General features: G+C 38.9%; 2 protein-coding genes across 2 annotated transcripts; both read left to right on the forward strand.

The window, feature by feature from the left end:
* The first annotated feature begins 203 nt into the window (after window positions 1–203).
* LOC101042509 (olfactory receptor 11H6-like) lies at window positions 204–1,145 on the forward strand. The gene has a single exon (XM_003935823.3). It carries the CDS (start codon window positions 204–206, stop codon window positions 1,143–1,145), a length of 942 nt encoding a protein of 313 aa, XP_003935872.3.
* Window positions 1,146–13,556: 12,411 nt separating this feature from the next.
* On the forward strand, window positions 13,557–14,483 carry LOC120361328 (olfactory receptor 11G2). The gene has a single exon (XM_039462766.1). The coding sequence runs from the start codon at window positions 13,557–13,559 to the stop codon at window positions 14,481–14,483; it is 927 nt and encodes a 308-aa protein (XP_039318700.1).
* The last annotated feature ends 13,383 nt before the right edge of the window (window positions 14,484–27,866 follow it).

Consider the following 27,866-nt stretch of genomic DNA (forward strand, 5'->3'; position numbering starts at 1 on the left):
GTAAAAAGTCATGTAGAGAAGAGTGTACTCAATAACTATACTGTTGGGGTATCTGATCAAAAAAGAAGTAGAAATCACTGGTCTAGTCTGTATCCCCTTCCCTATGACCAGGAAGTTGTGCCTGCTCTTCTGGGGAGGGATTGGGAGGAATAATTCCTTTTGAATATGTAATTTGTGCTCTAATCCACACAGGACGACAGAAAATGACCTCAGAAGCCAGAAATATCTCCCACACCATGAGTGACTTCATCCTCTTGGGCTTTTCTGGCCGCTGGGAAATACAGGTTTTCCTCTTTTTCACATTCTTTGTGACTTATATCCTGACTCTCCTGGGAAACCTGGCTATCATGTGTGCAGTGCGCTGGGACCACCAGCTCCACACCCCCATGTACATTCTGCTGGCCAACTTCTCCTTCCTGGAGATATGCTATGTCAACTCTGATGTGCCCAACATGCTGGCCAACTTGCTCTCCAAAAACAAAACCATTTCCTTTGCTCGATGCTTCCTCCAGTTGTACTTCTTCTTCTCCCTGGGCACAACTGAATGCTTATTTCTTTCCATCATGGCCTATGACCGGTTCCTGGCAATCTGCCGCCCCCTACACTATTCTACTGTCATGACTACTAAGTTTTGTAGCAGCCTGATCATCTTTTGCTGGGTGTATGGTTTTATCTGGTTTCTGATCCCAGTTATACGCATCACCCAGCTGCCATTTTGTGGCCCAAACGTGATTGATGACTTTCTATGTGACCTCAGTCCCTTGCTGGCCCTGGCATCAGCCTGTGTCCCAATCCCAGGGACTGTTCTCATATGTGGCACCATGAGTTCCCTCCTCATCTTTGCAACCTTTTTCTACATTATTGGCTCCTATACCCTGGTGCTGAGGGCTGTGATGGAGGTACCCTCTGCTGCTGGCCAGAAGAAGGCGCTCTCCACCTGCTCCTCACACCTGACTGTCGTGTTTTTATTTTATGGCTCAGTCATGATGACATATGTGAGCCCAGGGTCAGGACAAGCAGAAAGCACGCAGAAGTTTACAACTTTGTTCTACTCAGTTTTGACCCCTTTGTTCAACCCCATGATCTACAGCCTCCGGAATAAAGAAATGAAGGATGCCTTGAAGAAAGTTCTAGGAAACTCCTAAAATTGCTCTGTAATGTTAGTGAGTTATTGCCAAGTAAGTTCAGACTGTGAGCCCCCTAGCAGTAAAGAGCTGAGAAACTGGCAAGTAGATGTGAACTTTTCAAAGGAGACATTTCAAAATCCTAAATGCCATGTTATCAATGAAACTTTTCCCCGGGCAGAATTAATTGCTTCTTCCACAGCATATTACTTGCATTTCTATTTAACATGTACTTCATTCTTTTTTGTATTTTACTTAGCTATTTACAAATGTGTCCTCACATATCTCCCATCCTGATTCGATATTCAGTTCCTTGAGAGCAGGAACTATGTTTTATTAATTTCTGTAATTCCAGAACCCAAAACAGTACCTAGCATGCATGTCAGTAATATCAATTTAAATAAAACAAAGGTATTTCTTCATATTTCCTCATTAGTTTCTATCATTTTTCATGATCAGACAATATCTAAAAAAGCCATACAAACTCTGTAACAGTCTATGTTTTATATGTCTTATACATGAAATGAAAAGAACTTTCTTTCTTTTTATTATTTTTTTTACTGCATTTTAGGTTTTGGGGTACATGTGAAGAACATGCAAGATTGTTGCATAGGCACACACATGGCAGTGTGGTTTTCTGCCTTCCGTCCCCTTGCCTGTATCTGTCATTTCTCCCCATGCTATCTCTTCCCACCTCCCCACTCCCCCGTCCCTCCCCCATTTCCCCCACAATGGACCCCAGTGTGTAGTGCTCCCCTCCCTGTGTCCATGTGTTCGCATTGTTCAACACCCACCTATGAGTGAGAATATGCGGTGTTTGATTTTCTGCTCTTGTGTCAGTTTGCTGAGAATAATGGTTTCCAGGTTCATCCATGTCCCTACAAAGGACGTGAACTCATCATTTTTGATGGCTGCGTAATATTCCATGGTGTATATGTACCACATTTTCCCTATCCAGTCTATCATTGTTGGGCATTTGGGTTGGTTCTAGGTCTTTGCTATTGTAAACAGTGCTGCTATGAACATTCGTGTGCATGTGTCCTTATAGTAGAATGATTTGTAATCCTTAGGATACATACCCAGTAATGGGATTGCTGGGTCAAATGGGATTTCTATTTTTAGGTCCTTGAGGAATCGCCACACTGTCTTCCACAATGGTTGAATTAATTTACATTCCCACCAACAGTGTAAAAGTGTTCCTATTTCTCCACATCCTCTCCAGCATCTGTTGTTTCCAGATTTTTTAATGATCGCCATTCTAACTGGTGTGAGATGGTATCTCAATGTGGTTTTGATTTGCATTTCTCTAGTGACCAGTGATGATGAGCATTTTTTCATATGTTTGTTGGCCTCCTGTATGTCTTCTTTTGTAAAGTATCTGTTCATATCCTTTGCCCATTTTTGAATGGGCTTGTTTGTTTTTTTCTTGTAGATCTGTTTTAGTTCTTTGTAGATTCTGGATATCAGCCCCTTGTCAGATGGGTAGACTGCAAAAATTTTTTCCCATTCTGTTGGTTGCCGATTCACTCTACTGACTGTTTCTTTTGCCGTGCAGAAGCTGTGGAGTTTGATTAGGTCCCATTTGTCTATTTTGGCCTAAAGAACTTTCATATAAGAAAGTGAGGTGAACCTTGACTGGTAGGATAAGCCTGATAATTAAACCAATGGAAAAGTTTAACCAGATGAAAGTGAATGTCCAAGAAATCATCTCCTTCCTTCATCAATCCCTTTGTCTGATGTAAGTTGTGTTATTTTATCTTCTTATTCTTAACCATGCTTCCACTCCTATATATTTTAAAATATATCCCACAATCCTTGCTACTGAAAGTGTGGTCTTTGATCATCAGCTGGGTGTCACTGGAGAGCTTTCTAGAAGGCAGGATCTAAGGACTCTGTCCTAGTTCTATTGAATCAGAATCTGTGTTTTGAGGACATCCCCAGTGTATTTATTTGCACATTAAAGTTTAAGAAGCATTCATCTATAAGAAATTCTCTGAAAGAGTCACAGTAATAACAACCACATGTATGACTTTCTGTTGATACCTACCTTCATTTGAACAGTAGTTCTCAACCTACTGATTCAGAATTAGGGTTGAAGCCAAAGTACAAGTATTTTGAAAAGTTCCCTCAGGAGATTGTAACAAACAGAGGGTTAAGAACCATTGCACTGGAATTTAGAAATTCCCACACTCTACAATAACCCAGGATAAGTCCATTTCTACATTTTTTTTCTTTTCAAAAGCCACCCTGGTACAAATCAACCACATTAGATCTCAATAATGTTCCTGGACCCAACTGAGGGTCGGGCTGCTATTTTTCACAGCCCAATAACAAAATGCAGATGAACTGGGGAGGAAGAGAGTTTTTATTTCTGTAACTGGTTACAAGGAGGTAGTCCGGAAATTATCACCAGACCAACTCAAAATTACAAAGTTTTTCAGGGCGTATATACCTTCTAAGCTATATGTCTACAGGTAAGTGTGCATTCATCTAAAGACATAAGTGATTAACTTCTTTTTTTTAATGAATTTGAAGTAGAATAGACTTTTTTTAATTGCATTTTAGGTTTTGGGGTACATGTGAAGAACATGCAAGATTGTTGCAGAGATACACTCGTGGCAGTGTGATTTGCTGCCTTCTTCCCCATCACCTATATCTGGCATTTCTCCCCATGCTATCTCTCCCCAACTCCCCAACCCCCGCTGTCCCTCCCCTATTTCCCCCCAACAGATCCCAGTGTGTAGTGCTCCCCTCCTGAGGCTCTAGAAGAAGGTCTTCAGGGCTCAGACCTTAGTTATAGATTAAAATAAGTTAATCACATTGTTCTCACTCATAGACAGGTGTTGAACAATGTGATTAACTTCTTTTAATCTATAACTAAGGTCTGAGTCCTGAAGACCTTCCTCTAGAGCAGGCGTCCCCAAACTACAGCCCGCGGGCCGCATGAGGCCCCCTGAGGCCATTTATCTGCCCCCCCACCCCCCGCCGCCATACTTTAGGAAGGGGTACCTCTTTCATTGGTGGTCAGTGAGAGGAGCACAGTATGTGGCGGCCCTCCAACGGTCTGAGGGACAGTGAACTGACCCCCTGTGTAAAATGTTTGGGGACGCCTGCTCTAGAGCCTCAGCAAGTTTACTTAATCTAAATGGGTCCAGGTGCTGAGATGATTACCCTTTGTCTCTTGCTAAATCACTGGGGTTTGGGGAGTTCCTTCAGGAATCCAATAAACTTGTGTGTGGAGGCTTGGACAGTTTCTTCACACCCCCAATAAAACTTGTTTAATCCTAAGTAGGTCCTGTTAAGAATTCGGTAGTTATTTTGTCAGGCCCAAGAAAGGCCTAGCCAAAACTCTTGATGGGTTTTTGTTACATTCCAGCCCTTGTATAAGGGCAATGGCCTTTTTAGCTCTAATATTTAACTTTACCCCTCAGTCAGTACTGAAACAGTTGTGATAGAGGCCTGCATTAGTGAAACCTGTCTTGCCACAATAAGACATAGTATAACCCAACTATAGTATTCATCACTTTGCTAAAAAATGTTGTGTCCAAAATAGGTATCTCTTTTAAATGTTTTTTACATTCTTGTATTTGGAAGATTACACATAGTAAAAAGAATTGAGAGTATAAAGAAAAGTATTTACAGCAACTTATGCAATCATTCATTTAAAATATTTCTGAGAAAAACTCCCAGCATTACACTAGCCTTTGGATTAACACAGATTACCAAAATTTCCTTCCTTCCCTCAGGGAGATTACAATCCATAATAGAAATAAACTTCTTTAACCTTTCTTGTTTTGTAACAGTTTGATTGAAATATAGTTCATATACCATACACTTCTTTTTACAGTATACAAGTCAGTGTTTCTAGTTCATTCACAAAGTTGTGCAACTACTACCACAATAAACTAGAAAAAATTTCACCACCCACTCCCCACCAAAAAAAAAAATTCCAAACCCATTAGCAGTCCCTCCCCAGAAACCACTAATCTACTTTCTGTCTCTGTGGATTCACCTATTCTGGGTATCCCTCTAATACCAAAACCAAGAAATAACATCACAAAAAAAGAGAACTGCAGGCCAACACTGCTGATGAACATAGATGCAAAAATCCTTACCAAAATACTAGCTAACCGAATCCAACAGCTTATCAAAAAGATACTCCGCTATGATCAAGTGGATTTCATACCAGGGATGAAGGGATGATTGAACACATGCAAGTAAATAAATGTGATACACCACATAAAGAGAATTCAAAACAAAAATCACATACCATCTCAATAGACTCAGAAAAAGCATTCAGTAAAATCCAGCATGTCCTCATGATCAAAACTCTTAGCAAAATCAGCATACAAGGAACATACCTCAATGTAATAAAAGCCACTTATGACAAACCCACAGCCAACGTAATAGTGAATGGGGAAAAGTTGAAAGCATCCCTCTGAGAACTGGAACAAGACAAGGATGCCCATTGTCACCCCATCTATTCAACATAGTACTGGAATTCCTAGCTGGAACAAGCAGACAAGAGAAAGAAATAAAGAGCATCCAAATCAGTAAAGAGGAGGTCGAGCACTCTGCTGGTGATACGGCTGTATACCTGGAAAACCCGAAAGTCCCCTTCAAAAAGCTCCTAGAACTGATAAATGGATTTCAGCAAAGTTTCAGGATACAACACCAATGTACACAAATCAGTAGCCCTGCTATACCCCAACAGTGACCAAGCTGATAATCAAATCAAGAACTCAATCCCTTTTACAATAGCTGCACACACACACAAACACAAGCACATGCACACACACACATGCACATGCACACACACACACACACACACACACACACACACACAAAACACTTAGGAATATACCTAACCAAGGAGGTAGAAAACAAAGGCGTGTTCCTGTCTAAGAAAAAGTACAGAACACTATTGAAAGAAATCATAGACAACATAAACACATGGAAACACATCCCATGATCATGAATGGGTAGAATCAATATTGTGAAAATTACCATACTGCGAAAAGCATTCTACAAAGTCAATTCAATTCCCATCAAAATACCACCTTCATTCTTCATAGAACTAGATAAAACAATCATAAAATTCATATGAAACCAAAAAAGAGCCTGCATAGCCAGAGCGAGTCTAAGAAAAAAGAACAAATCTGGAGGCATCACATTATGTGATTTCAAACTACACTTTAAGGCCATAGTCACCAAAACAGCATGGTACTGGTATAAAAATAGGCACATAGACCAATGGAACAGAATAGAGAACCCAGAAATAAATCCAAATATTTACAGCCAACTGATCTTTGACAAAGCAAACAAAAACATTAAGTAGGGAAAGGATGCCCTATTCAACAAATGGTGCCGTGATAATTTGCTAGCCATGTGTAGGAGAATGAAGCTGGATCCTCATCTCTCACCTTACAAAAAAATCAACTCAAGATGAATCAAGGACCAAAAAACCATAAAAATTCTAGAAAATAACATCAGAAAAGTCCTTCTAGATACTGGCTTAGGCAAGGATTTCATGACCAGGAACCCAAAAGCAAATGCAATACAAACAAAGATAAATACATGGCACTTAATTAAACTAAAGAGCTTTTGCACAGCAAAAGGAACAATCAGCAGAGTCAAGAGACAACCCACAGAGTGAAAGAAAATCTGCACAATCTGTACATTCAACAAAGTACTAATATCCATAATCTAATACAAACTCAAACAAATCAGCAAGAAAAAACAATCCCATCAAAAAGTAGGCTAAGGCCATGAATAGACGATTTTCAAAAGAAGATACAAATGGCCAACAAACATATGAGAAAATGCTCAACATCATTAATGATCAGGGAAATGCAAATCAAAACCACGATGCAATACCACTTGACTCCTGCAAGAACTGTCATAATCAAAAAATCAAAAAATAACAGATGTTAGCATGGATGCAGTAAAAAGGGAACACTTCTACACTGCTGGTGGGAATGTAAACTAGTACAACCACACAGAAAACGGTGCGGCAATTCCTTAAAGAACTAAAAGTAGAACTACATTTAATCCAGTAATCCGACTCCTGAGTATCTAGCCAGAGGATCCTTGCATCTGCATGTTTATAGCAGCACAATTAGCAATTGCAAAAATGTGGAACCAGCCCAAATGCCCATCAATCAATGAGTGGATAAAGAAACTGAGAGAGATACATGTCATGGAATACTACTCAGCCATAAAAAAGGAATTAATTAATGGCATTCACAGCAACCCAGATGGGATTAGAGACTATCATTCTAAGTGAAGTAACTCAGGAATAGAAAACCAAACATCCTGTGTTCTCACTCATAAGTGGGAGCTAAGCTATGCAAAAGCATAAGAATGATACGATGGACTCTGGGAACTCCTAAGGGAAAGAGTTGGAAGGGGATAAGGGATAAAATACTACAAATTGGGCTCCGGGTATACTGCTGAGGTGAGGGGTGCACCAAAATCTCACCAATCATCACTAAAGAACTTACTCATGTAACTAACTCACCATCTGTTCCCCCAAAAACCTATGGAAATAGAAATTTTCTTGATAAAAATAAAGATAGATATATAGATATTCTCAGATCAATCTCCAAAATGGAAAAGAAATATAAACAGAACGTAAAACAGACAAATTAATACAGATATCCCTGAACACTGTTAAAATGATCAACCTCCTCATCTACTTTTTCAGGTCACTTTCCCCACAGGGCTTGACCTTCCCACTGCAAGACATGTATATCATAATGGTGCTTGCGATGTACTGAATGTTTATGTTCCTCTAAAAGTCATACACTGAAATTCTCACCCCCAAAGTGATGGTATTAGGAGGTGGAGTATTTGGGAAGTGACTAAGTCATGAGGACAGCCCCTTCAGGAATGGCATTAGTGACCTCATAAAAGAAACCCAAGAAACTCCTTGCCCTTCCACCAAGTATGCAAGAACACAGCAAGATGGCACCATTTATTAACCAGGAAGCAGGCCCTCCCCAGAGTAAATTTGCTGGCACCTTGATCTTAGACTTTCCAGCCTCGAGAACTGAGAAGTCAATTTCTGTTGTTACAAGCTAACCAGTTTATGTTATTTTCTCACAGAAGCCCAATGGACTAACTACTCTTTGACGTTTTCTGGAGGGTAAAATTACTCCAACACATGTTGTTGGAGCTCCCACTGTGTGCTTGGGTGGTTTGGCTCTACCAACATGTCAGAGACATCTGCAAGAAAGTCAGGGAAGTGGGACAGAAAGTGAAGAAGGCTTCACTGTGGAGTGCCATATTTGCCAGGCTGAAGACTTTGAAATATTTCGAAATATAAACGGAAACAGGAAAGTGAGCTAAATTCATCAGTGTTTTAAATGAAAACTTCTACCATAGTAGGGAGAATGCAGAGATAAGACATCAGTTGTGTGAAATGATCTGCTCCTCTGGCAAGGACAAGGAAATCTCAGCACCGTGCTCCAGTTACATCTGGTCAAAGAGCATTCTGGTTTGACTGACTATAGCTAGAAACATCCTTGGACTTGGAAAATGTCGCTGTACGTAGCTGTCTTCTTACAGAGAATTCGAAGTCTCAGGGAAAGACTTTCTGCTTCACAGCCACCTTATTCTATGTTAGGTTTGTCAATACCATTTAGTCAGGCACTGACTAAATCTCAGGAATAGCTGATGAGCAAGTTGCATTCATCGCTCAGTATAGCAAACAATAGCATATTTCACGGGAGAACCCTGAGATGTTGCAGTATGAAGATAGTAGAAAGAACCTATTACAGGATTTGTGCTATGATTGGGTGATTTCGGGGAGGGCCTAAGGAAGTAGTGGTTCGCTCCAACTGGATGTTGTCAGAAAGCAAGGGCAATTCTATGACTAGGGTTTTTGTTGGTTTGTTTTTCACTTTAAGTTCCGGAATACATGTGCAGAATGTGCAGGTTTGTTACCTAGATATACATGTGCCATGATGATTTGTTGTGCCTATCAACCCATCAGCTATGTTTTAAGCCCCACATGCATTCAATATTTGTATGACTAGGTATTTTAACAAATCTAATCTATAGAGAAAGCAGAGAAGAAAGAGTATAAAGCTTCTCATTTCCCTTTTTCCTGAAAGATAACAGTCACTCGTTTTACAGAGAATGTCTGATATTTTATGGATAGCAGTAACTTTGCTTTTGTCTATGCTTAGACAAAACAATGAAGTGGTCTTGTTTTGTCTCATTTTATTACTGTCTCAGAGAGATATTAACTGAGGCTGTGTTCCGATCGATTATGTCCAACAAGAAAATAGCTATGAGTATCAGACCAGCTTGAAAATCTTAGAGGTTTGCTATAATATCAAATAAGTTATGGATGTCTGGGGCTGTTTTTCTACCTTCGAGCCTGTAAGATTTTTTTCACTGGCCACATGGTAGACACAGTTAGAGACTTAGAGACATGTTATTGGTTGATTGATTAATCAGTCCATTGATTAATATTTAGTTCCACCTGTGAGAGGTTTGAAGCAAGACAAAGACACGATTTCAGTTTTCTTAGAAAAAATAAACAGAAATTAAGGAATGCCCCAAGGGAAGTAAGTAACAAGCACAGAACAGTCTCTTGACACTCTTCTCCTTTTCAAAGCAGTAAATGTATCCTCCAGGATCAGAATATACAAGCTAACTTACTTCCTGGGAGGCTCTACTTACACTCCTCCATCCTTCAGCAAACAAAAATCGCAATCCTTATCACAGTTTCCACCCTTTTTCTGCTCTCTAATTATTACCAAAAAGACTACCACTTCTCTCTAAGAAAATAAAAAAGATACATCTGAGAACCTTCAGTTTGGGACTTTCTTTGCTACTACAGGTAAAAAAAAAAAATGATACAGTGTTTAGAAGAATAGAAAAGTCTTAGTATAGTTGCAGAATCTAATAGCCTCCACCCACACCTCTCTTTGAATTCACCACAACACACATACAACCAATATTTCTTAAGCTCTTACTGATCAGGCACTGGTCAAGGTACTCCATCTCATACAGTAATCTTTACAACAGCTCTTAAGGAAGACATAATTATGCCCGTTTTATAGTTAAGGAAACTAAGAGAGTATTAATTTCCTATGACGAGTAAAGAAAACTCTTGACCCTAAATCCAGGATTTTTTCTATCTTGTACAGCTGCCTACCACTTGTCCCAATCTGGAAAATTATCTTATCCTGACTTTTTAAAGTATTTTCTGGAAGCAGATTACCCAACATTACAGACATGGCAGCCCCATCACCGAACCTGTGCAAAACAAGAGAAGAAACCTGTGTTGTGATGAGACATCTCTGTGCTGGCTGAGGAGCGGGCCAACCAAGCTAGCTGCCCAGACTTCTACTGCAGGGAAGTTTCGGGGAACATTAAAACATCAGAGAAATGCCTTCGCATCACACTGGATGTGACACAGTTTGGCTCATTCGGTCATAGTCTATCTTCACCCCACTTTCGGGGGTTGACTAATTTAACAAGTAAACAGATTTTTTAAAGCAGTTTTTGTTGTTAATTAACTTGATCCAAGCAGCCTGGGTAAAAAAAAAAAAAAAAAAAAAAAAAAAACCAATGTTGTGCCCATGTTCACAGTGCCCTCTACAGCCAATGCAGGGTGAATCAACTAGGTGTTTTTTCTTTTCTTTTTTTTTTTTTTTCTTTGCTCCAGCTGGGATTTGTGGTGGGTAAACATCATAGCTTCTTCTGCACAGAAGAGATAAGTAACAAAAGGTGAGTAACAATACAGTCTGCTTAAGACTGCTAACTCAAAAAAACATAAAGCCATCAGGCAAAAATATAACCACCCAAAGTCATTCTGCCTGAGGTGTTCCAAAACAGTGACTGGGAAAAAAAAAAAAAAAAAAAAAAATGTAAATGTTTTTCTTCTTTTCAAGTCTCCTGCTAAACCTGTCTTAACATTAGATCACTAATATCAGGTTCCACTGTTTATATAGCTAGAATAGGAACCAACTGACTCTGTAGACTCATATTCCCAACCCAGACAATCAAAGACCTGTTTCAACAAGACAAAATTAAACCTGATTCTATCTCTCAGCTCTATCTATCCTTGATGGCTGGGGAACTATTTTAACAGAAGTAAGCAACAGCTACCTACTATTAATTTGAATGTTTTACTCCTGAAATTGGTAGGCTGCATTACCAAATAGCATGAATAAATGAGTTAGCTCAAAAAATAAAAGTGATTCCAAATAGTCCCAAGGGTTTTTTGTTCCACAGTCCTGCAATCTGATTCAGCCTTGCCCGCAAGTATCGTGTGGATGTGATCCCTTTCTGGGAAATAAGAAAGTTTATCTATTCATTCATTTTATGGATATTTATTGAAAGCTTTCTGTGTACAAAGCACTTTTCTAATGCCCAATCACCTCTGATAAAGTAACTTCTCAAATTGATTTCAAGCCCATGACAAAATTCTATTTGAAACTGGATGCTCAGGAAGATTCTGTTGAGTGAACCAATTCAAAGAATTTTCCCTTGGTAGGTGCATATAGGAAAAGTCAAAGGTACAGTAAAGAACATCTGGTTTAAATAATAACATGGATAACAGAATTCACCTCAACAGATAATGAACTTCCTAGAAAGTCAATAAATTACATCATGCCTTGAACTATTCTCCTAAGCCACGCTTGGGAAGAGTTTTCTTTATCAATTCTGCAATATTCTCTCTCGAAAGAACAGTTTGCTATAACCACTACTCTGAATAAAAAAGTACTTCCAAGAAGAGAATTATCCAGGGTAGTATTACCAAAAGAGAAAAAGAAATTGTTAAAATGCAGTCTATGTGTCATTCTCAAGACTCTAGTAAATACACCCCTTAATGTTAGAGAAGGATATTGACAATGAGAACTCTAATATACTGCCAATGGTAATGAAAAATAGTGCAATAATTATAGAAAACTTTAGCTTAATTTTCTACAGATGAAGATACACACCTCCTATGATCCAGCTAATAGAAATCCATGTACATGTGAACCAGGAGAGATATACATTACAGTCATGGTAACATTATCCCTAATAGTCCCAAAAGAAGTAAACCAAAATATTTACCTGTTGTAGAATATTTAAATAAGTGATGGTTTGGGTCAGGCGCAGTAGCTCAGGAATGTAATTCCCAACACTGTGGGAGGCTGAGGCAGGAAGATCACTTCAGCTCAGGAGTTCAAGACCAGCCTGCGCAACATGGCAAAACCCTGTTGCCACCAAAAAACAAACAAACCACACACACACACACACACACACCATAAAATTAGCCGGGAGTGGTGGCACATGCCTGTGGTCCCAGCTATTCAGGAGGCTAAGATGGGAAGATTTCTTAAGTCCAGATGGCTGCAGTGAGACAAGATGCACTGCCCTCCAGCCTGAGTGACAGAGAGAGACCCTATCCCAATCATACAACGTAGCAGTACAGGGCAGTAAAAAATTATCAGAATACAGATATATGCAACAGCACAAATTTCAAAAACTTACTGTTGAATCAACAAACCATCCAAAAATATAACAGTATTTCATTTATGCAAAGAACAAAAACAAGCAAGACTTTATACTGTGCCATTGTTTAGAGGTACATGCTTAGTTAGTAAATTGTAAAGAAAAACAAGGAAGTGATGATCATAAAGAAGAAAGTGTTATGATAGGTGGGAGGGAGGGACAGAGAGTGATGGGGATGGGGCATGTGAGGAGATTCTAGGACACGATATTCTATTTCTTGATCTCAGTGGTAGTTACAATGATGTTTCGTTTATGATCTTTTATTAAGATACATATTTATGTATTGTGCATGTTTCCATACATTTCACAATAAGAAAATGTCTGTGTTTATTCCCTGATACTGACTTGTACTGTATTTTATAGACCAACAACTATTGTCCAAGAGGACAATGTTTCAGGATTAGACAAAAATAGTCAATATTGGCTAGGCACAGGTGGCTCAGGACTGTAATCCCAGCATTTTGGGAGGCCAGGCATGAGGATCATTTGACTCCAGAAGTTTGAGACCAGCCTGTGCAATATAGGAAGACTCTTTCTCTACAAATAATTTTAAAATTATCTTGGTATGGTGGCACATGCCACATGGTGGTCCCAGCTACCAGGCAGGCTGAGGCAGGATTGCTTGAGGTGGGGAGGTCAATACTGCAGTAAGCCATGATTGTACCACTGTACTCTAGCCTGGGCAAAAGAGCAAAACCCTGAATCAAATATATAGATAGATATAGGTATAGATACAGATATAGATATAAATATAGATGATACAGATATAGATACAGACATAGATAGATACTGATATCTATTGATAGATGTGCTTATTGCATTCCCAGAGATAGTTTAAACATAAATCTGGGTTCTCATCTATCCTTTCACTGGCATCCAGTAATTGCTGGTGCTTTTACAGCTCACAGGCACATGAAAATCTTCAACACCCCCAGCAACTCCAGAACCTTCACTGGCTTCATCCTCCTGGGCTTCCCTTGCCGCAGGGACGGGCAGATCCTCCTCCTTGTGCTCTTCTCCGTTGTATACCTCCTGACCCTCACGGGCCATGGTTCCATCATCTGCGCTGCGCACTGGGATCAGAGACTCCACACCCCCATGTACATCCTGCTTGCCAACTTCTCCTTCCTGGAGATCTGGTATGTCACCTCCACAGTCCCCAACATGCTGGCCAACTTCCTGTCTGACACAAAGATCATCTCCTTCTCTGGGTGCTTCCTCCAGTTCTACTTTTTCTTCTCCTTGGGTGCTACAGAATGCTTCTTCCTGGCAGTTATGGCATTTGATCGATACCTCGCCATCTGCCAGCCTCTACACTATCCAACCATTATGACCAGACATCTCTGTATCAATCTCGTGGTCAGTTGCTGGGTACTTGGTTTCATCTGGTTCTTGATTCCTATCATCATCATCTCTCAAATGTCCTTCTGTGGATCCAGGATTATCGATCACTTCCTATGTGACCCGGGTCTTCTTCTAACACTCACCTGCAAAAAAGCCCCTGTGATAGAGCTTGTCTTCAATATCTTAACTCCTCTGCCTGTCTTTATGCTCTTTCTCTTCATCGTGGGGTCCTATGCTCTGGTCCTGAGAGCTGTGCTGAGGGTCCCTTCAGCAGCTGGGAGAAGAAAGTCTTTCTCCACGTGTGGGTCTCACCTGGCTGTGGTTTCACTGTTCTATGGTGCAGTAATAGTCATGTATGGGAGCCCAACATCTAAGCATGAAGCTGGAAAGCAGAAGACTGTGACTCTGTTTTACTCTGTTGTTACCCCATTCCTTAACCCTATGATATATAGTCTTAGGAACAAAGATATGAAAAAAGCTCTGAAGAAATTTTAGGGATCATAAAATGTTAATGAAAAAGTCCTTGTGTAACTAATCTTCTCTTTAATTTTGCGGTTTAAAAAAAAAAACTGGTTTTATACAGTTAATTGTTCATCTCATTGGCCAAAGCTATAACACCTGTTTTAGCATGTTTCTGTTATTTCTTCTTTCAGATCTTGATTATCTGCCCAGTCGTCTAGCATGCCTCAATGTTTTTAATTGACTGCTGGGCATTGTATTTTAAAAACTATAAAGATAATGTGTGTGGTCAGGAAGGTTAAGTTTTCTTCTAGCCAGTAGATGGAGTGGAGGCAGATCACACTCATTCTATTTACACACCACCTCCATGTGTTTTTAAAATGGTCTGTGCTATATTCAGCTTTACTCCGAGGTGGTGGTTTTTACTGCAGGAACATAGCCTTTCTCAGACCTCAGGGGCAAATCCGGAGTGTTTAGAAGCCCCCTCCACTTCAGCTGATTCTGGCCTCCTATTTCAGTACTTCTTGAACCCCATCACCTTGGAAACTCCTTTGCTCTTTACGCTCTCAGCTTTAGTTTCTGCTAGCTGTTTTGAGTCTCACCATGTACACATACAGCTTAGAAATTCAAAAATGCCTTGAAGGGAAACTGCATCCCATTTTTAGTGGAGTTTCTGTGGTCCTCCCTCTCCAGGATTTGTTTCTCAAATGCCAGCTGCTTTCTCTACCTTCTCAGTTCAGTAAAACTACTGCTTTCTGCTCAAGCTTTCTTCCTCCTTTCCCGGCTTCTTTCCCAAATACCTCCACCTCCTCATACTTTCCCGACCCTTAAATGGTCAAATACCCTCAGGGAAAAACACATGGTGAATGTGAAGCTCCCCTCCCTTTTCTTCCTTTTATCTTGGACTGTAGCCCATGAAGTCTTGCCTACGTCAGTTGCTCTGAGTGCCTTCAAATAATTGTTTTATGCATTTTTGTCCAGATTTTACTTTTGATGTAAGTTGCTTTTGGTTTAATACAAGTTTTTCAATCACGACCAGAAAGTTTTTTCTATTCTGTCTAGATTCCATACATTCTCACTTCTTCCTTCACTTTCACAAGATGATCATGTAGCATGTGTGTTGAAAAGTCCACAAACTGGAGAGACAGGTGGCTATAGAGGCCAGCATAAACACATAACTGGGATGCAGACCTGACCTGCTTTTCTTTTCATTGCAAGCAGCAAAGAATCCCTGAGGACTCTTCCACTGCAAGAAGCAGGAGAAAGGTTATTTATGGTAAAAATAAATGATAAAACCAGGACCACAGATTTAGGCCTTTTCTTAATGGAAGTCACCCAATAATTATAGATCAGTAAAAATAGTTACCCAGAATTTGTATTAGAAGCTTGGGCTAGTTCTCCTTGAACTTTTTCCTAGGCCTGGGGTGAAAGGTCATGCTAAGATTGAAGGGTCTTCACTAATCCAAATGCCTATTTTTCAAGTGAAATAAACAGGAATTCTAAATCAGGAGGCAATTTCCTGAGGACAATGATTTTAAGAATTACAAAAAAAAAAAAAAAAAAAAAAAAGTTTCTATCCACTACCCTTTTAACTAGTCCAAGTTCCTTTGCTTTGAAAAGTAACCCTGAATTTCTCTTTAGGACTTCTCACTTATTTGCCAGTCATATCACAATAAGGTTGTTTTCTTAATACACATGAAGCTCTGTAAAATAGTAAGAGAACAGAACAGCATCCCAGTAAGAAAATGAGCAAAAGGATATAAACGAATAACACCCAGAAAGATTCTTAAACATGTGGAAAGGGTACTAATTCATAAAAAGATAAAAGAATAAGCCTACAAATATATCTCACTTTTTAACCTATTAAATTAACAAAGATCAAGAAGTTTGATAACACATTGTATGTCTGAGGACTGTGAAATGGGTTCTCTCATACTTATCTGGTGGGCATATAAGTTTTACAAACTCTATATAGGGTGACAAAGCAACCTCTCTCAAAATGTCAAAGGCACATAAACTTTAAAATAGCAACTCAACTTTTAAGGTGCTTAGACTACAAATATTTTGACGCATGTGGGAAATAATGAAAGTATAGGAATATTGCCGGGCACGGTGGCTCACGCCTGTAATCCCAGCACTTTGGGAGGCCAAGGCGGGTGGATCACCTGAGGTCAGGAATTTGCGACTAGCCAGGCCAACATGGCGAAACCCTGTCTCTAATAAAAATGCAAAAGAATTAGCTGGGCACGGTGGTGCATGCCTGTAATCCCAGCTACATGCGAGGCTGAGGCCAGAGAATCACTTGAACCTGTAAGGCAGAGGTTGCAGTGAGCTGAGATCATGTCATCGTACTCCAGCCTGGGCAACAAGAGCAAAACTCTATCTCGAAATAATAATAATAATAATATAAACTGAAGACCAGAGAAAGATATTACTTAAAATGTTAAGTAAATACCGATTTTAGTAATCGAAAGTTGAATTGCTTCAATCTACCATCTTGCTGAAAACAAATAAAAATACTGAATTTTTAAAAAATTTTTTTAAAAAGACAATCTGAAAAGAGAACAGAAAATGCCTAGGTCATTTTTTATGAAAGCCTGAGAGGTGAGCACTAAGGCCATTTGTGTTATAGTTCAAATCCTTATGCTTCAGGACAATGCCTATCTAAGGAGAGGGAAATAGGAACCTGGGGCTGGGTCGGGGAAAGGGGGGAAGGGGTCACAGAAAGCTGGTTCCCTAATGGTCTTCATCCTCAGGTAAGGATGAACCAGAGCTAGAGCTGATGCCACTCAGAAGGGAATCAGAAATAAGTCACCCCTGGAAGATCGGGGCCATGGTTCACCTCTTGTTTGAATTTATAAATACCATTTTCTTCAATTTCCCTATTATACTGGTTGTAATCTATTTTATTTTATTTTTGGTTCAAAGGTGTTAGGCTTTCTTTTGCTGTTGTAGTTTGGGGTTTGGGGTTTTTTTAGACAGTGTGTCCCTCTGTTACCCAGGCTGGAGTAGAGTGGTTTGATCACAGCTCATTGCAGCCTCAACCTCTTGGGCTCAAGCAATCCTCCCACCTTAGCCTCTCAAGTAGCTGGGATCACAGGCACATGCCACCACGCCTGGCTAATTTTTTTTTTTTTTTTTTTTTGGTAGAAATTGGGTCTCTCTATGTTGCGCAGTCTGTGGGCTTGATGTTAAAGACTTTGCCATTCTCTTCCCTTTGTTTTATGAATTGACACACCTAAAAATTTCTAAGTAAAATATTTTAATCCTCCAGCCTAGACTGTATGTTAGGTCACAAAATAGCCTTAATCATTTTGAAAGATTAAAATCATACCTATCTTTCTCAAATCACAATGGACTAAAACTGTAAATCAACAGCAAAAGAAAACCAAAATCTCCACAAATATGTGGATATTCAACAACACACTCTAAAGCAAGCGATGAGTCACAGAAAAAGTCACAAGGGAAATTATAAAGTATCTTGAGACAAATAAAAATGACAACACAACATACCAAAATTTACAAGATGAAAGGAAAGCAGTGCTAAGAGAGAAATTTAAAGCTATCAAGGTATACATTATAAAGAAGAAAAATCTCAACTCAAAAACCTAACCTTACACCATAAGAAACTACAAAAAGAAGAACAAACTAAATTCAAAGCTAGCAAATGGTAGAAATAATGAAGATTACGGCAGGGATAAATAAAGTAGAAAATAGAAAACAGTAGAGAAAATAAACAAAACCAAAAAAAAGATGAACTAAGTGGACAAGACTTTAGCTAGATTCAGGAAAAAAGAAGACGCAACATAAATTAGAAATGAAAGTGAGGACATTACAACTAATTTTCTAGAAATCAGTTTTTTAGAACTTTTCCTACTAACAAAAAGAAGTTATCTGGAATTCCACGTAGATATCTCATCACTGCCTTTCAAAACATTCTTATTGTCTTTGCTCTGGGGCCCAATTTGCCATAAACTGCATGAAAACTATGGATGAAAGAAAGGATGCTATAACAAGGACTCCTGAGGGAGTCACAAACCAGCCCAAGGGAAGACTGAAGACATCACAACAATCTCCGAGATAAAACTTTAATTGCACCTCTGAATCGCAATGACACTCATTTCTTCATCACCAAATGAAAGAAAATATCATTTGTGTTCAGCAAGAATTCACATTTAGAGCTATGATTACTTATATCTGACTTTATAAAATTAACAAATAAAAAATTGTATATATGTATTATGGGTAACACGTTGTTTTGAAATATGTATACATTGTACACCTACCTCCAGTTAAAGAACACATGCATTACCTCATATACTTACCACTTTTCTGTCGTGAGAACATTTAAAATCTACTCTTAGCCATTTTCAAGGAAAAAATAAATTATTAACTACAGTTATCCATGTTGTACAATCTGATCTCTTGAACTTATTTCATCTAACTGAAGTTTTGTATCCTTTGACCAACATCTCCCCAACCTCCCAGTTCCTGTAACCACAATTTTATTCTGTGCTGCTATGAATTCAACTGTTTTAGATTCCACACATACATATAAGTGAAATCGTGCAGTATTTGTCTTTCTTAGCCTGGCTTTTTTCACTTAGCACAATGTCCCTGGATTCATCCATGTTGTCACAAATGATAGGATTTCCTTCTTTTTTAAAAGCTGCATAGTATTCCATTGTGTGCATATACCACACTTTCTTTACCTATTCATTCTCTTTGACTTTTGATCATTAACCTTCCAAACTTATCTAGATTCAGAGTTTTCTGTAGGTGGGGAGGCGAGATTACAGTTGAGATGTCAAAACCTATAGTCTGTAACATGTAATAGTACAAGAATGAATTCTTGTAGCACAATATTATATTTTGTAACATTATTTTAATGAGAGATTTATTGTTAAATGATTTAAGACACTGCATTTGTTTATAGTGTTAGAAATTCCATTTACAGAGAAGTTTAAAAGTGTGAAGTAAATTCAGTATAATCTCAGGTAGCTATTAACTCTCTACTCTCCAGAGAAATATTGCCATGACATTTTCTCTTGGATTCTATGCTTAGACTTAAAATTCTATGCTTAGACTAATACAGAGTGAATAATAGCCACTCATAGCTCTCAAGTATCTGAGAAGTATGTCAAGTATTTTCCACCTGGAGAAAGATGTCAGAAAAAGTAGTTATTTTACTGCTAATTCTTGGTTTAAAAATTAAGTCAGCTAACAGATGCTCTAGTCGAAATAATTAACTATGGGAGGGAAAAAGAAATACAAACAGCCACTTTGCTGACTTCCATAGAGGATAATCGTTCTCAGCTTTCAAAATTTCAAAGGGAAGAGAGCATTCTTAAAAATAACCCACTGATGAAAAACATCTGAAAAATGTAGACTCTATTGTTATAACCCTAATTTTAAAGAAATTGGGGATCATTAGCTTTGTTGATTTGTAGCTTCTGAATAAAAGTTAGGAGTCAGTGGATGGGTTACTGCAAACTAATTGCCAAATAGCCAACACAGGTAGCTTGCATAGCTTTCCTACAAGTTTTTCAGAAAACAAAACAATTTGTATAACTGGTGTGTTCTGTCATCTCTGCAGCCCTGGAATTCGCAAACAATTCTGAGACAAGCATTGTGGTGGAGTTTGCTCTCCTTGGCTTTCCTGGTTGTCAGGAGATGCAAAGTTTCCTCTTCTCACTGTTCTTTGTGATCTATGTATTTACCATGATAGGAAACGGGACCATTGTCTGTGCTGTGAGACTGGACAAACGGCTCCATACCCCAATGTACATTCTCCTAGAAAACTTTGCTTTTCTTGAAATCTGGTACGTTACCTACACTGTACCCAATATGCTAGTGAACTTGCTCTCAGAGACAAAAATGATCTCATTTATTGGCTGTTTCCTCCAGTTCTGTTTTTTTACTTCCCTTGGTACAATAGAAGCACACTTCCTCTGCGTCACGGCATATGATCAGCACCTCGCCATCTGCTGCCCACTGCACTACCCCACCATCATGACCCCACAACTCTGCTGCATCTTGATGTCTTTTTGCTGGGTGTTTGGGTTCCTCAGTTACTCCATCTCCACTGTGCAACTCTCTCAATTGCCTTTCTGTGGCCCCAACATCATCAATCACTTTGTGTGTGACGTGGACCTACTGATGGGTCCGTCTTGTGCCCCTGCTCCTATCACTAATATCACCTTCTGTTCCCTGAGCTCCCCCATTATCATGCTCACTCTTCTGTACATCTGCGGTTCCTACTTGGTTTTACTGATAGCTGTATTAAAAGTCCCTTCAGCAGCTGGCCGGCAGAAAGCCCTTTCCACCTGTGGATCTCATCTAACAGTGGTGTGTTTATTCTTTGGCGCCCTATTGGCAACGTATGTGAGCCCCACAACTGATAACCCAGCTGCAATTCAGAAGATTATAACTTTGTTCTATTCTATGGTGACCCCATTCTTAAACCCCCTCATTTACAGCTTATGAAACAAGGAGATGAAGGCTGCGCTGAAGAAAGTCTTGAGGATAGAATGAGGATGAAGTCATCTACAAGAGACCAAGCAAACCGTTGTCCAGACATAAAAGATTAATTAAGAAAGACCTGATTTTCTGATTCTACTTCTCCATTACACACTTTAAAGGCAAAATTTTCTCAGCAAGGTCCCTCTTTGTTTTTTTCTCAACTAACCTGGCAGAGCTAAACCATAGTTGATTCATATTACATTCCAAATGAAACAACCATATTTTCAACACTGGGGACTCCATTAGATGATATATGAGGGCATTTTATCTGTCCTATTTTATACTGTATAGTTTTGATGACTAGAGATGGGGTGGAAGATAGAAGAGCAGTTATACTTAAGGTATTTCTTAAGACTGTTCAATATGTTTAAAGTGAAGAAAGAATCAAATTTAAATGTCTAATGAATACAGAACCAAAGGATTTAGTAACAGAACAATTTTCTTACCCCTCCACCCCTTGGCTCTTGATGGTTGAAAGTCTTCCAGACAAGGACAAACTGAAAGTTTAATCCTTATGTAAGCAGCATATGTTTTAACATCACCTAAAATAGTAAAATGTAAAAGAAAAGAAAAATAAAATAGTAAAATCAGGGTCATTCTTTCCTTCAGCAAATATTAATTGAACACCTGTTATGTCCTCAGCACTAGGTATATACCATGACCAAAAGAGTCAAAATCACTATCTACCAGGGGTTTACACTCTCATAAGGGAGAGACAGGCAATTAAAAAAAATTAGTAAAATATATAGCATATCAGAAAGTAGTAAGTGCTATGCAAAAAGGGCAAAGAGGACAGGAAGTGTGGAAGAAAGAAAAGATCTGTCATCGTTAAACAGAATGATCGAGGAGGCTACACTGAGAAGGCAATATTTAAGCAAATGCTTGAAGTAGATGAGGGAATAAGCCAGGTAAACAGTGAGAGAAGAGCCTTCCAAAGGGAGGGAAGCAAATTATCTTTGAGATCTGTAGACACCATTGTATCCAAGTAACAGCAAGGAGGTTGGTCTGGCTGGAGTAAAGAGTTTAAGGCCAGGCTCGGTGGCTCATACCTGTAATCCCAGCGCTTTGGGAGACTGAGGCGGGTGGATCACAAGGTCAGGAGTTCAAGACCATCCTGACCAACGTGGTGAAAACCCATCTCCACTAAAAATACAAAAATTAGCTGGGTGTGGTGGCGCATGCCGGTAATCCCAGCTACTCAGGAGGCTGAGGCAGGAGAATCGCTTGAACCTGGGAGGCAGAGGTTGCAGTGAGCTGAGACTGCACCACTGCACTCCAGCCTGGGTGACAGAGCGAGACTCTGTCTCAAAAATAAAATAAAATAAAATAAAATAAAATAAAATAAAATAAAATAAATAAAAAAACCCAGAACTTAAAGTACAATAAAAAAGGTAATTAATTTAAAAAATAAAAAATAAAACTCAAAACAAAAAGAGTTTAAAAGGAAGAGTATTAGAGATGAAGTCAGGGAGTGAACAGAGTTCCAAATTCTGTGAGACCTTGTAAAATATAGTAATAACTTTTTTAAAAAATTATAAATTGACAAATTAGAATTGTGTATATGTATGGGGTACAAAGTGATACTCTGATTATGAACATAATGCAGAATAATTAAATCAGCTAACATATCCATCATCTCAAATATTTTCTGTGATAAGAATATTTGAAATTGATGGCAGGGCACCGTGGCTCATACCTGTGATCCCAGCACTTTGGAAAGCTCAGACAGGCAGACAACCTGAGCCCAGGGGTTCAAGACCAGCCTGGCCAGCATGGTGAAACCCCCTCCCTACTAAAAATACAAAAATTAGCTGGGCATGGTGGTGCATGCCTGTAATCCCAGCTACTCAGGAGGCTGAGGCAGGAGAATTGCCTGAACCCAGGAGGCAGAGGTTGCAGTGAGCCAAGATTGCATCAGTGTATTCCAGATTGGGTGACAGAGTAAGAGTCTGTCTCAAAAAAAGAAAAAAGAATACTTGAAATTTATTATCTTAACAATTTTAAAATATATAATACATTATTCGCTATGTTCATCACCCTGGGCAATAAATCGCCAAGAAAACAACAAATTTATTCCTCCCGTCAGAGGCTTTGCATCCTTTGCCCATCATTGCCTTACCATTGTCCACACCCCTCTTCCCACAGCCTTTGGTAACCACCATTCTACTGTCCTGCTTCCTTGAGTTTGAAATTTGGGGATTCCACAAATAAGTGAAAACATGTAGTATATTTGTCTTTCTGGGCTTGCCCCATTTCACTTAGCATAATGTTCTCCAGTTCCATTCATATTGTCACAAATGACAACATTTCCCTCTTTTTAAGGCTGAACGCTATTCCATTGTGTACATACACCACATTTGCTTTATTTTTCTATTGATGGACATTTAGGTTGATTCCATAATTCAACTATTGTGAATAAGGTTGCAAGGAACATGGGAGGGCAGACATCTCTTTGACATACTGATTTCAAATCTTTTAGGTAAATACCCGGAACTGAGACTGCTGGGTGTGTGTGTGTGTAGTTGATTTTTGTGTATAGAGTGAAATAAGGGTCCAATTTCATTCTTATGCATATGAATATCCGGTTTTCCCAACGCCATTATTGAAGAGACTGTCCTTTTCCCAATGTGTGTTCTTGGCCCCTTTGTTGGAAATCAGTTGACCATGCCTAGGTTCACTTGCGAGCTCTCTATTCCTTTCCATTGGTTGATGAGTCATTTTTTACAATTGGTATGCTGTTTGAATTACTATTACTTTGTAGTATAGTTTGAAATCAGTGTAATGCCTCAGCTTTGTTCTTTCTGTTCATAACTGCCTTCGCTATTTGAGGGATTTTGTGATTCCATATGGATTTTAGGGCTGTGTTTTCTATTTCTCTGAACAATGTCACTGGTATTTTAATAGGGATTGCATTGATTCTGGAAATCACATTGGGTGGTCTAGACATTTTAACAATATTAATGCTTTTAATTCATAAACACAGAGTATTTTCTATTTATTTGTATCTTCTTCAATTTATTTTATTCATGTTTTATATGTAATTCTGCATGAGATGAGAAGCATTTGGAAGGTTTTGAGCAGGGAAGTAACATACTCTTATTTACATTATAAAAGAATTATCCCCGTTTTGTTGGCAATATATTAGAGAAAGAAATGGGCATTTTAAAACTCTTATTTCTAATTGTCAAATTCAAAACCTTTGGGTTTTTTATGCTTTTTTTTTTTTTTTTTTGGAGACACAGTCTCATTTTGACACCCAGGCTGGAACGCAGTGATGCAATCACAGCTAACAGCTAACTGCATCCTCAACCTCCCCAGGCTCACATGATCCTCCCACCTCAGCTGCCCAAGTAGCTGGGACTACAGGCATGTGCCTCCACACCCAGCAAATTTTGGTGTTTGTTTATTTGTTTGTTTGTTTGCTTGCTTGTTTGTAGAGATGGGGTTTCACCATGCTGGCCAGGCTGTTCTTGAACTCCTGGGCTCAAGTGATTCTCCTGCCTCAACCTCCCAAAGTGCTGAGATTACAGGTGCACACCACAACTCTCTGCTCATTTCTTTTTAAAGGAATTTGTGTCTGTAACCTATTTGAGGATATATATTTGGGGAGGGGAAAAGAATCCTTTAGTTGCTCCAGAGGAATAGTAAGTCCTCTAGACCCTAAGAGGTTCTAATTCTGGAATTTTTTTTATGACACTAATTAAGAGACAATAGAAAATTAGAAATCTACCTCTGAGGCTCTTTAATGACATTTAATTATAATTATATAATTATAAAAATTTTAAAATAAATTTATTTTAAAACATTCATAAAATATTTTCAACTCTATTATCTCATTTATCATATTAGTCCTATGAGTTACACAGGGATGATAAACATGGTTTTAATATTTGAGGAAACTGGAGCACACCACGCTCTTACAGCTAATAAGTGAAAATATTCAAACTAGGACTAATATTTTCTATGTCATAATTCTCTTTATTTTCTTACCACCTTCTCTTTAAGTTCAACTCTGCTCCCACCCAAGTGCTTCCTTTTTTAACCCAAGTCACTCCATTTCATACAATGCCTGAATAATCTTCTCCACTATTTTCTGCCTATCCCAGACCTCTTTCAAAAGCTTCTCTAGATGTTTAATCTAGTAATGATTTTCTAAATACCTAAGTCTTAGCCTGACATACAACATCACCTGTAACTCAGTTCCATGGGCCAAAAATCACCCGTAACTCAGTTCCATGGGCCAATTATCCCTTCAAATACCATTCTTAACCCTGTCTCCCAAACATGTTTGAGTAATTTCCAGTTCTACTGAAATCTCTCCCAAACTTGGAAGTGGTTTCAAATATCCCTAACCTAGACTTTAATGTTCTATGGTCATCCACAGTGGCTTTCAAGCTTCCGTATGCCTTAGAAACACCTAGAAAGTCTGTTAGACAGACAACTGGGCTCTACATTCCAAGTTTTTGGCTCACTAGATCTCAGTAAATACTAAGATCATGTGTTTCTAAGTCTCAAGTGATACTAATAGCGCTAGTGCAGGGATTACATTTTCAAGAATTCACTCTACACTTACACAGCCTTACCCTTAAGCTCAGTTGTGTTCCCTACTTGAGCTCTTGCTATGTTTATATTAATCTCAGGTTCTCACTTCAATTTGTTTCTTCTTTTTCCCCTTATATCCTTGAAAGAATTCATAACCATTTACAGTGCCAAACTTTCATTTTCACTAATAATGTATCATGTCAGTTAACAGAATTACAAATCTGCCTTTACTGATAACTAAACTTTTTCAAACACATGTGTTCAAACTAAAAATTGATAAAGGATATTCTTTACCTTATGTTCACTATAACAAAATTAACCAAATGACATATAGATTTTAAAAAAATGTTAGGTGTTCCAGGTTAGGCACCAAGTATGAAGCAAGTCTCGTTCAAATTATATAATAGAGATTTGCTTCATATCTTTATATTTGAACCCAAAACAAGTATGTAATCTCTGTGAAGGCTTGACCTTCTTGCCTCCTGTCTATGTATGCCCAAGGTTTAGCTCAGAGTCTGACACACAATAGGTGCATAGTTAATGTATAACTGACAAATGTTTGTTAATTATATGGAATTTTTTTTTAAAAGGAATGAAGGTTATTTTGGAGAGAAAATCACATACAAATAAATACACACAAACACATACACTCAGATGCACACATATGCACACATATTCTTTCTCTCTCCTCCTCCTCCTGCATTAACTACTCCCACCACACCCACAGGTAGATCAGTTCCTTAGAGGGAGGATATCTCCACAAAGGGAAAAGTGCTTATGGTGTCTCTCAGATAGTTATCCTGACTTCTGTGTCTGACTATTCCAACCACTGGGAAAAACAGAAACTATAAAAAGACATAGATAGAATTCGATGCATGCTCAGAAATACAGGCACAGGAAGTAGGTGGCTGGCAATGAACAATGGGGAACTATGGATCCTATTCAGGAGAGACTTGTAAATTCTCAATAATTGCTGATATGAAAAACACATTTCATTTCTTTCAGAATACTAAAGTTTCTGGAACAACAACCATGACTCAACTTTTAGATTGTGCAAATGTGAAGACTCCTGCATCTGGAGTTTGTTTCACATCTTCCTCATGGAGCCAGAAATGCTACTAGTTATGTAAGGAAAGTGCCTGCATCAGTACATCACTGCTCCCCTGTGTTCAGTGCTGCCAGATGCTACGACTATGTGGTTCTTCGAAAATCTGTTCATTATTTGTTCCTTTGTTCTTTGAAGGAACATTGGACCCTCACTTCTCTTCTCCCAGCATACTCCTAAAGAATGCTCAGGTGATATATTCACATTAAGGGCTCACTCAGGTATCTCAGAGTTCTCACTATACAACTCAGTTAGGGAAAATAATGCTCAAATGGCTGGCTTATTTTGAGGGGACCATTAAATTCCCTTCAGTTAGAATTTATCCTGAGCCTTCTACCTCTTTGTTTATGAATTAGTCAATGAAGTTTTTATTGACATACTATTCTTTAGCTAGAGCAATAAAGCAAGCTGTTATTTTTTCAGAGTTGTTGGCAAGTGACAAGTGGCAAGTGAAAACGGAGAAAGAAGTAGAACAGCAGACTCTCTTTCCTTTCAATTTACCTACAGATTAACTTTTTTTTCAGATGCATTAAATAATTAAATTCCAAATGCAATCATTACATGCAAAATATAAAAACCACAAAATAAAATGAATTACAGGTTAACATTTACATAACTCTAGGACAGGATAACATGATGCCAGGGGACAAAAGTATTAAGAAAGAAATCAAGTGATTTGGCCAGGCGTGGTGGCTCACCCCTGGAATCCCAGTATCCTGGAAAGCCGAGGTGGGTGGAACATCTAAGGTCAGGAGTTTGAGACCAGGCTAGCCAACATGGTGAAACCCCATCTCTACTAAAAATATAAAAAATTAGCGGGCATGGTGGCATATGCCTGTAATCCCAGCTACTCAGGAGGCTGAGGCAGGAGAATCACTTGAACCTGGGAGGTGGAGGTTGCAGTGAGCTGAGATCATGCCATTGTACTCCAGCCTGGGTGACAGAGCAAAACTCTGTCTCAAGAAACCAAAACAAAAACAAAAAACCAAGAAACCAACTAATTTAACTACACACACAATGCAAACTTCTATGAAAAGTACCATAAGTAGTCTGGGCAACTGTGAAAGCCCATCTCTACTAAAAGTACAAAAATTAGGCATGGTGGCACACACTTCTAGTCCCAGCTATTCATGAAGCTAAGATGGGAAGATCATCTGAGCCCAGGAGGTCAAGGCTGCAGTGAACCATGATCATGCCACTACACTCCAGCCTGGGCGACATGAGTGAGACTCCATCTCAGGGGGAAAAAA

The sequence above is a fragment of the Saimiri boliviensis genome, chromosome 2 (genome assembly GCF_048565385.1).
Source record: "Saimiri boliviensis isolate mSaiBol1 chromosome 2, mSaiBol1.pri, whole genome shotgun sequence".
NCBI classification, from domain to species: Eukaryota; Metazoa; Chordata; class Mammalia; order Primates; family Cebidae; genus Saimiri; species Saimiri boliviensis.